Below are 13,136 nucleotides of genomic sequence, written 5' to 3'. Positions count from 1 at the left end.
AATCAATGTAATGAAACAAGCTATATGAATGGTTGAATGTGAAGCTGATGATGTGCCCTGTAAACTTTCACTCAATCCAAAATAAAAACATTTAATTAAAAAAAAAAAAAAAACAATTGACAGCCTTGGAAATCCTAAGGAGCGGTTCTGCTTTGCTCTATAGAAATCACTATGAGTTGGAATGGACTCAGTGGCAGTGTGTTTAGCCTCCAAACCTTATTGAACCCCTTGATAGACAATTAGAATCAAGGAGTCAAGTTTTAAAGATTAGATCAAGAGTCTGATTGCTGGCAGTCAAATGTTCAAGGCTAAATTCACTTGACTAGTATTTCATATTTACTCTTATTTCTTGTAAATTAACTTATTTTTATAAATTAGTTCGTTTGTATACAATGCACAATAAAAACATTTTAATGTCATTACCATGATATTCCTGATTGTTTTCGTAATTCAGGTTCTTAAGTATACGTTCTCCCTAATGATAACTTTCTGCAACCAAAGCTGGTACTTGCAAATATTTTTTATTCTAATGGAAAAAAAAAAAAATCTAAGTATACTATCTAGACTGAAAGCAAGACCTACTCTGACAGGCTTTTCTGTACCTCTCCAAAAATGGGAAACTAATGGTTAATGTTATTTAACAACGGTTATACTAGGCACTGACTTGTACCATTAAGTGCCATCTGCAGAGATTAAGACGAAACTACACATATAGCTCTGAGAAGACTCAGTATTTCAGCTAGGGACTGTGAATATGTTTAGTTTACACTTTAAAGATTTCTCCCTTCTCATTCTATAATGCTTTGAATTCTGCAAATGACAGAATGAGCTACAATGACAGCAGGTTATAAAATATAACCATGGCAATTAACATTCTGTGTATGGAGGTTTAAATAGTCATTTTTTGGAAAGCAATTATACTCTACAATCAAAAGCTTTAAATCTGTGCATGCTATTTGACCAGTAATCCAATGAACATAAGGGAAAAAATTTTAAACATACCCAGTTTATATCGCTTTTCTGTAACTGGAAAAACCTAAACATAACATGGAGTAAGCTAAATACTTTGTGATATGAAATGTCAAAAAAATGACTACATGGAAAAAAAACAACAATGCCCCACTATACACAACTGAGAGCAAGTATTTTGCTTTACTCCCTGATTTATTCTTGGTGCTTAGAACACTTGGCACAGAAAAGCCACTCAGAAACTTGTACAATAAATTGAGTCATACAAGTGTAAACAAAAAACATTTTAGCTACAGCATACACAGCAGAATCATATAATATGTTCATTTACTCCACTATGAAGCAAACTGCTCAGACTGAACAGTACATACGAGGAAGCGTCAGAAAGTTCATGGAAAAATGGAATGCAAAGATAACGGAGTTTTTCTGTGAACTTTGTACTAGTCTGCTATTGGGTCACAGACCACTCACCCTGGACTAAGAATGAACAGAAAGCCTGAGTCTGCTGTTCCTCTGTGTGTCTCAGATCTCTGTGGCCCTCATGATTCTAGTATTGAAAGGAGGATTGTCTTTTGTGATATAGTATTGTCCCTGTATATAAGCCAACCAATTCATCTGTTGCTCTACCCAAAACATAGTGTGTAATTTTCTTCAAAGCGGGGCTTTTTAAAAGGATTTCTGAGGGTAATTCTCACAATATAGTACTTCTTACTTAAAAGACTTTAGAACCCAGTCTCCCCACCTCCCAAGTATAATGTAACACAACTATATACCATAGACTCCTGGTGTGGCGCTGTAGGATCAGCACTGGACTGTGAGCCATAGGTGGTCAGTTCAAATCCACCTGCTGCTCCTTGGAAACCCTACATAGGGTCACTGTATGAGTCTGCAATGTCTTGACGGCACTTAACAACAGCAACAACTGTTACTGTACACCAGGGTGAAAGTCATAGATTAGCTGGGTAATAAATATGAACAAACTCCTAGTTATAAGTTCTCTTTTCTTATTATTTTCCAAGGGTTCCACATTTATAAGGAACTCTGATAGCGTAGTGGTTACAAATCGGACTGTTAATATCAAGGGCAGCTGTAAGAAACTACCAGCAGTTCCACAGGAGAAAAATGAGGTTTTCTGCTCCCATAAAGATTTACAGCCTCGGAAACCCTACACAAGGTCGTTATGGGTCAGAATCGACTTGACAACACTTAACAACCACAACCACAATTTATGAATATTGTTGTCATAATACGGAAAAGCTAATTTTTTGATAGCCTATAACTGACCTTTCTACATTTATCATGGAAATGCTAGCTGTGGTATCAGTATTGCGCTATTTGCTTTAAAAAGCATTACTGGTAGTTAACAACACTCCTTTAATATATGTTCCAATTATTAATCATTTTATTCACCCAGCAATTATTTCTTTTATTTTACTGCTACATACCATTGTAAGCAATAAACATATAGTCAAATTATGTATCTTTCAACAAGAATCAAAGCAGTTTTATTTCAATTAAGACTCACTTCAATTTGTATGAAACAGAAACATTTTTAAAGTTTTTTATTAATAAACATTCAATTTTTTTTTTTAAAAAAACTCCAAAATAAGGTACCTGAACATCATAGAGTGCTACAATATTTTCATGCTGAAGTTCCTGCAAAGGAAATTGAGAATTTAAAATATTTGTATTCATTTTGATAATTTGAATATATTTTAATATGCAGATACAATTGGCCAGTATATACACACAGAGATATATACTGTCTAGTAACATTAGACTTCTATTACTATATTAGAGTAAGTCAATCAACAATAGAGTATGTGTCCCTGACCAAGCTTCCAATCTAAAACTTCATTTCACTACTATCATTGTGTAGACACCTAACAGGGTGAGTATTCTCATTTACAAAATCAGGAAAATAAGTATTATCAACTTTTTGCTTGTATTCTAAATTTATTATATAAACAACTGCTAACATCACTAGAGGCATTAATTAACATTGCAAACTGCTTTTAAAAGTTACATTATCTGCCTGAAAAAAATACCCATAATTCTTAACTCCAGAACAAGGTTTACCAAGGAGCTCTCCACAGAAAACTGATTTCAAGGGAAGCTTAGCCGTTTAAGATACATCAAGTTACAGCTGAACCCGTTTTTACATTAAACTTTTCAAACTTTCTTTAAAGAGTCTAGTGTTTGGGACTCTCCAAGAAGGTGTTTAACAAACAGCATCTTTCCAAAGATATTTGACCACGGAATCCATCTTTTTTTCACTCAACCCTCTCACACTGCTGGTGAATGAATTAAGAGACTACCTCCAAGGAAAATAACTGTCTTCAATTTACAGGGGGAGGGGGGGAAAGCCACAACTCATCCCCATCCCACCCCCAACAACCTTCATTGTAAGAGGTCAATGGAAGATGCAAAAAACGTATGACACACCTGCCTGCATTCCCTCTAAAATAATATTGTTAAGTGCCACAGAATTGTTCCCACTCATAGAGAGCCTGTATACGGTTTGAACCCCCAACCTTGCAGTTCAAACTGACTCTGCAGGCCAGTACTTAATTTATAGTGCCACACCAGGACTCCTTTAAATCTTCAGGGAAGCACAAAGTCTCATCTTTCTCCCGTGGAGCAGCTAGTAGGGTCAAACCACAGAACTTGTGGTTCGCAGTCCAGTGCTTATAGTATGGAGCTACCAGGATTCCTATTTTTGTTGTACCATTGACTCAGAGCGACCCTGTATAGGGTTTCCGAGGAGTGGCTGGTGAGACTGAACTGCTGACCCTGTGGTTCAAACCAACCTTACAGTTCAGCACATTAACCCACAGCGCCACAAAACTCCACCAAGACGCCTAGAAGAATTAAATAATGGTAAGCCGGTGTGGTACGGAGCTCTGGTAGCGTGGTGGCTACAAATCAGGCTGCAAACCTCAGGGACAGCAGTTCAAAACTACCAGCTGTCCTGTGGGAGATAGATGAGGCTTTCTGCTCCCATAAAGATTTACAGCCTCAGAAACCCTGTACAGGGTCGCTATGAGTTGGAACCGACTCCACGGCACATCACAACAAGCTGGTGTGGTACTGTAGCATCAGCACGGAACTGATAAACACAAGGTAGGTGGTTCAAACCAGCCACTCCTAGGAAATACTATCCAGGGTCACTATGAGTCAGAACTGAGTCAAATGCTAAAATCAAGTTTTCTTAAAATCCTAAAACGTTGGACAAGAGTAACAAACACTGCTTCGGAGGATTTCATGTTTAAAAAAACTGGGCATACAACACTTAAAAATTGTCAAACTTTGGTTTAACTAATAAAATTGCATAGATGTCATGATGTATTCCCATAATGGAAAATAAAATTTAACCAAGTATGAATTACCATATAAAGAAACATACCTTTAAGATTTTAATTTCCTTCCCAAGTAGTATTTGTGATTTCGACAGGTTCTTTTTATTAATACTTTTGATAGCTACTTCCCAATCTGTTTTCTGAAAAGGAAAAACAGCGTTGACACAACTGAGCAGAAAAATCTGTTATTGTTTTGCAAATTTATGTATAACTTTTGGGAAAATGAGAAAACGATCTGAGTCTCCACCAACAGGGAAATTATTTCATAAAATTATGGTGCAATTAGCCAATTTCCTACAATACAGTCCTTAAAAATAATAAACATGAAGCCAACATAGTAACTAACATTAAGTGAAAAAGGAATACAATCACTTAAAAGTTAAGGAGAAATGTGGGTAATACAGTTGGAAAGTGGTACCGTTCATTAAAAACCATTTATTAGATAGGGAGGAGACTGAAATTTCTTCCTGAGTATTAATTTATTTTCGTAATTAATGACACACTCTATGTGGTAAGCAGTAAAGTCAGCCGACTTTTAAGTCTTCCAGCGACCCCGTTTGTGATTGAGTAAAGCCTTTATTTTAAAACTATTTGGGTGGGGGTGAATTCAGCGTGTTTTCACCATTGGGGGGGATGTGCCGTGGAGTCGGTTCCGACTCATAGCGACCCCGCTCAGGGTTTCCGAGGCTGGAAATAAATCTTTACGGGAGCAGAACGCCCCATCTTTCTCCCGCAGAACCGCTGGTAGTTTCGAACTGGTAGTTTCACCCTCACTTGGCTTCAAAGTTTCTCTTTCCCAGCTCTCAGCCCAGGAAAGGAAGACGGTAGCGGGCTTGTCTGGGTGCGGAGGAAACCACGGCTGGGAAACGTGCTCTCCCCGAGTTAGGGGAAGCCTCCGGGAAGCCGGGCACCGGCACGTGTCCTCTGCAGTCGTCGGCATCGAACGTGCCAAGGCTCGGCAGCCCCGGCCAGGGACCCCGCCGGCTTCAGGCGGACAGAGGGCAGCCGGGTCCGGGCCAATTCCCCGGGGCGCTGCTGTCACCAAGAACAGCCCGCCAGCTGTCTCCTCCCACGACCAAAATAAACCCGAGCCAAGCTAAGTGCCGAGGAGGGGCTGCAGCGGCGGCCCGGGGAGAACGCCCTTTCTCTCCGCACTGGGGCCCACTGGGAGCCGCGAAACACCGGCCTCGCCCGGGCGGGCGGGCTCACCTGGCGGTGCCGCCCGCGGAAGACCACGGCGAAGGCCCCGTGTCCCACGAGGTCCCGCTTGCTGTACTCGAAGTCGCCCACCACCTCCATGGCCGCCCAGGGTGCGCCGCGGCGAGGACAGTAGTCGGGCAGGGTCAGCACCGTGGGCCCGACACCCCGGAGCGCTCCCGCGGGCGGCCGGACTGGGGCAGCTGCGGCCCCGAGCCTGGGCGGACGCTCATGCCGAGAGGCCGCAACGGGCGCAGGAGGCTGCCGCGCAGGGCCGGGCTCAGCGAGGCCCGAAAAGGCCCAAGGCACTCCTCATAGCCTGGCCTCCGCACACCAGGGCTTCTAGCGAGGCGGACTCGGGGCGTCACCGCCGTCACTGCGTGTCCGCGGAGCTGCAAGCGCGCCCAGACGGACTGCGAGGCCCTGCTTTCCCCATGCCGGCTTCGCTCGGATCCTCTGTGTTCTTTGTACCGCTTTAGTGCTGCGGCCGGCAACGCACTCGTACCGGGAGCCCCGCCTCGCAGTGCCTGCGCATGCTCGCGCAACGGCCTATCCGTGCCGACGCCAGCACGTAGATGGGACCCAGCGTGCGAGCCCCCTACCTCTGCTGGGGAAGCTGAGTGCTTGTCGCTGGCTGCAGTAGCTGCGATGTGCGCTGCGGCTTGTCCACTGAGCGGGGCCCGGGAGGTAGAGTTAACTACTGCACTTGTTGTTAAGTGCTGTCGAGTCGGTTCTGACCCATAGGGTTCTCCAAGGAGCGACTGCGGAGCTTGAACCACCGACCTTGCGATTCAAACGAGTTTGCAGTCTGGCGCATTAACCCACAGCGCCACACCGGAACTGCTGTACTACTTACTTAAGGCTAATTACGCCAACTTCTTCCCCCTGGGCTGGTCACTTCCCGGCCTCAAGTAGGCTTGGAGGCGGGCTGGAATGAAAATCCCTACTGAAGCAGGGAAGCAATTTCCTCCAGCTTGACCTCCTTTCCTGGGGTGTCTAAAACCAAAGGTTGTCCTGCCAAATTGACGTCCTTTTCCTATCATTCTCCCATTACTCATTCAGGGTCCATGAGGAGATTGTGTTGGGCAGGGTTTGCCCCGTGATTTAAGAGAGACACTGGTTGAACCCACCCACCGCTGGCTCCCAGGGAGAGAGGAAAGAAAGATACATCCATCTGCTTCGTCCTGACGAGAGCCTTAAAAACACTATGGGTCGGTTCTAGTCTGCCCTTTAGTATTACCATGAGTTGAAAAGGACTCTTTAGGAACAGGTTCAGCCTCTGAAAAGCTGCCAATTTGACCCCAGACTTACCTTGAATGACTTAAAAGACCTTTGTTTTCCATCTCATTGTTAAAGTTTTTCAAGTGACAAGGAATTTATTTTCAACTTTCCTGAAAAGGTGAATCTTTCTAAATCATAGGCAATATGCTTGAAAACCTTATAGAAAACTCAGGCCCCATACTACACTGCATGATCAGTTCTTCATATATTTATTGTTTCTCTCACCACTGCACTAGCAAATACTCATACAAACGTTCAGATCAGGCTCTGAATAAAGGGTTAACACTAAACACTCAGGAAAGCAAGGGAGGGGATAAAGGAGAAGTGGATTTTCTGGGAAAATAATGATTAAAAAAAAGTCCAAGGAAGTTTGTAAAGTTTATCAAAAAATACATAAGCCAATATGAGAAACACTTGTTTTCTAAAATGTCTGTGGTATTTGGTCATGCTGAACCCTGTGTCTACAAACTGGCTTTTTTCAGAACTGCAAGGCACATTGTACTTCAACTTCGTGCTACCACAAGTTGCGTGGCTATTGCCCACTAAAACTTTTTTATTTCTGAGTGTGAGATTTTCTCGTGTGATACTATCATCATTCCATTTTCAACCCTATGCTTATCCTTGCAAATTGCTGACAACTGGACAGGGACCCAAAGAACCGTCAAGTTTGAAGCAGTCCACTCCTGAATTCAAAAATAATCCCCTTTTTCATACCCTCAGTATACGGCAACTTGAATTTTGCTTCCAACCACTGAGGACACATGCACAATTCTACCTCTACTTTAAATCTACCCCGAGTAGTTTTGTTAATAACTATGGAGAACTTACTGAGTATCATCAGCCAAAACAAGGCCAGAGGCAAACTAAGAAAAAAACCATCAATTGTTCATATGCGAGTTCATGCTTCAGCTTAAGGAAAGTAAAACAAGTTAACACAAAAGCTAAAATATGACCTTGAGTATATCTCATCTGAATTTAGAACACATCTCAAGAATACATTTGATACATTAGGTACTAATGACCGAAGACCAGAAGAACTGTGAGATGACATGAAAAACATCATACAAGAAAAAAGTAAAAGGCCATTTAAGAAACAGAAAAGAACCTACACCTGTGGAAGCAGTAACTCAAAAGAGGGAATAAATCCTTACAGCAAGAATCATTCCCACCGCCTCCACACACAGAGTAGACAGGGATGGGCAACTTGGACATTGGCTACCCAAAATGGGGGGGGGGCACGCTACAAAGACAAGAAGTGACTGGCTTACAAGCTTTCAAGAGGAAACCTAGATCCAGAGAGCCTGGAGGAAGGTAGATTCTCCAGTGAGTAGTATTCGATCTGTCTAGGCGGGGCTGATGCAACGAAATGCAGAAGGGTCTCTTGTGATACAATAGTGAATAATTGTTATCAGGACTGATTGTGAGGGTCGGAAATGTAAAGGTAGACGTTTTGTAGCAAGGAGGGGAGTGATTAACTTTTCAGTCTAAGAGCGGAGGTCCCTAGGACCATCAAGGGAGAAGAGCAGAGAGAGGGACCCTACCCAGAGAAGAAGTGATGCCTGAAATGAAGCCAGAGATGATGACGTGGTGCGATGGAGCAGCTGGAGACTTTAGATCCAGAGAGGAAGAGCGACTGTGTGCTGAAGACCTGGGGGGTACGGGGGAAGGATTGCATGGAGGGGATTGTAACCATGGCAATGAGATGATATACGATACAATGAATGTAAAACTACTGTTCTCCCATGTAAACTATCACATAATTCACAATAAAACATTCAAGAAAAAATAAATAAATAAAATAAAATAAAAAGAAAGAAACAGAAAAGACCAAAATGGAAGTCAGGTGAAATCACAGCAGAGCCAATGAAAATAAAAAGAATAATAACAAAATAATAAAAAGAATTAAACTACAGTAAATTTGAAAATCTAAAAGAGATGGATAAATGTTAACAAAAACACAACCTATCTAAACTAACACAGGCTGAAGAAGAAAACAGACCTACAATAAAAGAAGAAATTGATCAAGCAATTTTAAAACTCCCACCAAAAAACAACGCAGGCCCAGAATTCTATCAAACATTCAGAGAAGAGATGAATTTAAGTCAAACAATTCCAGAACATTTTTTTGTTTTCTTTACACTGAGATGTAATCCATACCAAAGGCTGTGCTCTTTGATCTTCACCAGTAGATATTTTAAGTCCTCTTCACTTTCAGCAAACAAGATTGTATCATCTGCATATTGCAGGTTGTTAATGAGTCTTCCTCCAATCCTGATGCCACGTTTTTCTTCATATAAACCAGCTTCTCAGATTATTTGCTCAGCATACAGAATAAGTATAGTGAAAGAATACAACCTTGTGGCACATTTTTCTTAATTTTAAACCATTGAGTGGTCCCATGTTCTGTTCAAACAACTGCCTCTTGGTCCAGTTACAGATTTCTCATGAGCACAATTAAATGTTCAGAATGCTCATACTTTGCAATGTTGTCCATAGCTTGTCATGATCCACACAACCAAAAGCCTTTGCGTAGTCAATAAAGCACAGGTAAACATCTTTCTGATACTCTCTGCTATCAGCCCAGATTCACTGGACATCAGCAATGATATCCCTCGTTCCACGGTCTCTTCCGAATCCAGCTTGAACCTCTGGAAGTTCTCTGTCAATGTATGCTTGCAGGCATTTCTGAATTACCTTTATTAAAACTTAACTCGCGTGGGATATCAAAGAGAGTGTCCTATGATTTCCACATTCCGTTGGGTCACTTCTCTTTGGAATGGGCACAGTAGATCCGTTTTGGAAGACGTGCAGCCAGAGTGCTCGTTGGAGGCCAAGATGGCCAAACTTCATCTCTCATAATTCGGACATGTTGTCAGGAGGGACCAGTTGCTGGAGAAGGGTATCATGTTTGTACATCCATTTACATACAGTCAGCTGATTTTTGACAAAGAGCCAAAACACATTAAATGGGGAAGAGACAGTCTCTTCAACAAATGGTGCTGGCAAAACTGGAAATCCATTTGCAGAAGAATGAATCAAGACCCATATCTCACACAATATGCAAAAACAAACTCAACATGGATTAAAGATCTAAATGTAAGACCTTGAACTATAAAGAACATCAATGAAAAAATAGGAGAAAACTTAGGGACTCTAATACATGCCATAAATATACTATCAAGCATTACAAAAAAAATCCCCACACAAACAGTAGAAGACAAAATAGATGACTGGGACCTCCTAAAATTTAGACACATATGTTCATTAAAAGGTTTCCTCAAGAGAGTAAAAAGGGAGCCTACAGACTGGGGAAATGTTTTTGCAAAGACAAAACTGCAACACCTCTACAAAAAAAGACAACCCAATTAAAAAATGGGTGCAGAACATGAACAGGCACTTCACCAAGGAAGACATACTACCAGTCAGCAAGCATTCGAAGACATGTTCACAATCATTAGCCATTGTCGTTGTTGTTGTGGAGTACTGTCAAGTTGGTTCTAATTCACAGTGACCCAGTATAGGATTTTTGAGGAGCAGCTGGTGAGTTTGAACTACCAACCTTGTGGTGCAAACCAACATCGCAGTCCTGCACTTGTTCTACTGCACCACACCAAGACTCCACAGCATTAAGAGTATAGGTCTGGGACCCTTCTGCATTGTTGGTGGGACAGTGAAGGGGTTCAAGCACTCTGAAAAACCCTATTGTTCATCCTCAAAAAGTTGGAAATTTAAACACAGTATGGCCCAGCAATCCCTGTACTCAGTATATATCCACAAGAAATGCAAGCCAGACTATAAGTAGATATACGCACACCAATGTTCATTGCAGCACTATTCACAATAGCAAAAAGATGGACACAGCCTAAGTGACCATTAGTGGAAGAATGGCTAAACTTTGGTACATACACATAATGGAATACTATGCAAAACTGAAGAAAAACAATGAATCTGCGAAATGCCACATAACATGGATGAACCTGGAGGATATTATGTTGAGTAAAATTAGTCAATCTTAAACGAACAAATATTGTATAAGACCATATTTTAAATACTTAAGGAAATGTTTTCATACTAAAAGAAACATTCTTTGGTTACATTTATTCCTAAATATTTTCTCCTTCGGGTGGCTACTGTAAATAGTATTGCTTTCCTAATTTCCTTTTCAGAGCTGTTATTATTAGTATAGAGGAATGCAACTGATTTTTTAAAATGTTTTATTGTGAACTATGTGATAATTTACATGGGAGAACATTAGTTTTACATTCATCCTATCATGTATCCTTTCATTGCCATGGTTACAATCCCCTCCATGAATCATCAACCAACCAAAGGGTATACACTACAAGCCTGCACCCCAGTCGTCAGCACACAGCTCCTCTCTCTCTGTGTGTCTAAAGTCCCCAGTTGCTCCATCTCTCCACATCATCGTCTCTGCCTCCATCTCTGGCATCACTGCTTCTCTGGGTAGGGTCCCCTTCTCTGCTTTTCTCCTTTGATGGTCCCAGGGACCTCCACTCCTAGGCTGCAAAGTTAATCACTCCCCTCCTTGCTACAAAACGTCTACCTTTACATTTCCAACCCACACAAGCAGTCCTGATAACAATTATTCACTATTGTATCACAAGAGACCTATCCGCATTTCCTTTCATCAGCCTTATCTAGACAGATTGGATACTACTCAGTGGAGATTCTACCTTCCTCCACACCCTCTGGATCTAGGTTCCCTCTTGAAAGCTTGTAAGCTAGTCACTTCTTGCCTTTGTAGCACCCCATTTTGTGTAGTCAATGTCCAAGTTGCCCATCCCTGTCTGCTCTGTGTATGGAGGGGGTGGGAATGATCCTAGCTGTAAAGATTTGTTCCCTCTTTTGAGCTACAGCATCCATAGGTGTAGGTCAAGTTCATCAAATTGTATCAGATTACTCTTTTTTTCCTCTTCTTTCTTCTTCTGGTTGAGCTCTGATCATGCAGTCATTGAAGCCAGGTCAAGTGGGTATTATCTGCAATTGTGGGTGTTCTTATGCATATGCCCTCTCTTCTTGTCAGCTGGACGCTTCACTCTCCACTCTAGTCAACTGTGGCTATGTCACTGACTCTGGGCCCAAGAGTCCCCAGGTCTTGCCACACTGCTGGCCAACCAGGTCTCCACCTGGGTTCACAGGACTCTATTGAACGTTGTAGGGCTTTGCTTGCAGCTTCATTGCTGTTTTTCCCTCACTTCCCTTTATCAGTGATAAACGTGGTCACCAATCAGAGCGTGTATTCCCATTGAGTCTTAGTCTTGGAAGGGGGTTTGCTCTGAGGGGACCCGACCACTTGTCTTGATGTCTCCTGGGCAAGCAACTTGCTTGTTCTTGTAGTAAAAGTTGGTCTGCCTATATTGTTTTGTATTTTTCATGTAGGTCTTTCTTTCAAGAAGTATCTTCTGTTCTTGTAGCTGCTCCAGGCTGGTCTGCTGTTCCTTTCAAGTGGAAATTCCCACCTCTGAAGATTCTGGATGCTGTTCAGGATTCCACCTATAGTCTTCTGTAATGCAGAGGCCCCGCAGGAAGCCTCCTTCACTGGGCACATTGTAGCCGCATTTTAGGTATTCCAATCAGTTATAGGAAGAAGACGGACTTACAAATTTTCTATGGTGATATTTCTGACTATTCCTTTCTCTCCCCCTCCAGTGTCTATTTTATAAATATAATGCAAGGAAAACCAAGATTGGAAAGACAGCTAAGTATCTTAACATTATTTCCCCCCTTTTCTCCATTCCAACCATGTCTAATTCTGTCTTCCACTGATTCCATTATACTACTTTGTCCTTCCAATGTATTGTCTACTTTTGAAATTTTAGTGTGAATCTTTAGGGTTTGTATTTGCTGTTTTAGTAAGATTTCTAATTTTCCATTTACACTGTCAATTTGTTCTGTATTGTCTTATTATTATTATTCTAGAGTTTTGTCCATATTTTCTTTGATTTTTTTCTGTGTTTTCCTTGAACTTTTGATCCATTGACAATATCTAGATATAATATCTTATCAGGTAGTTACAATAGAATTTCTTACTCTAGAATATTTTCAGACCTTGTATTTGGTCATTTGTTTGAGCCATGTTGTCCTATTTGCATGTGTGACTTGAAGTTGTCTGTTGTCTCCAAGAAATTTTAAGTGTTATTGTATTAATTTTTTGATGGGATGTTGGTTTGCTTCACCTTGATTTAAATATATATATATATTGTTGTAGTTGTTGTTAAGTGCTGTTGAGTTGGTTCTGAGTAGCTGGGGAGCTTGAACTACGGACGTTGTAGTTCAAATGGTTTCGCAATCTGGCGCATTAACCCACAG

General features: G+C 41.5%; 1 protein-coding gene and 1 pseudogene across 1 annotated transcript in view; one reads left to right on the top strand and one right to left on the bottom strand.

The window, feature by feature from the left end:
- ULK2 (unc-51 like autophagy activating kinase 2) overlaps positions 1-5,627 on the bottom strand; it is a 179,084-nt gene extending 173,457 nt beyond the window's left edge. The window contains exons 1-3 of the mRNA XM_006877430.1: positions 5,538-5,627; positions 4,376-4,468; positions 2,584-2,625 (exon numbers count right to left, since the gene is read on the bottom strand). Coding sequence (XP_006877492.1) covers positions 2,584-2,625; positions 4,376-4,468; positions 5,538-5,627 — 225 coding nt within the window. The remainder of the gene's footprint in view (positions 1-2,583; positions 2,626-4,375; positions 4,469-5,537) is intronic.
- Positions 5,628-8,638: 3,011 nt separating this feature from the next.
- LOC102842106 overlaps positions 8,639-13,136 on the top strand; it is a 6,053-nt pseudogene continuing 1,555 nt past the window's right edge.

This window comes from Chrysochloris asiatica, unplaced genomic scaffold (genome assembly GCF_000296735.1).
Source record: "Chrysochloris asiatica unplaced genomic scaffold, ChrAsi1.0 scaffold00495, whole genome shotgun sequence".
Taxonomy (NCBI): Eukaryota; Metazoa; Chordata; class Mammalia; order Afrosoricida; family Chrysochloridae; genus Chrysochloris; species Chrysochloris asiatica.
This window is presented reverse-complemented; position numbering and strand designations above follow the sequence as displayed.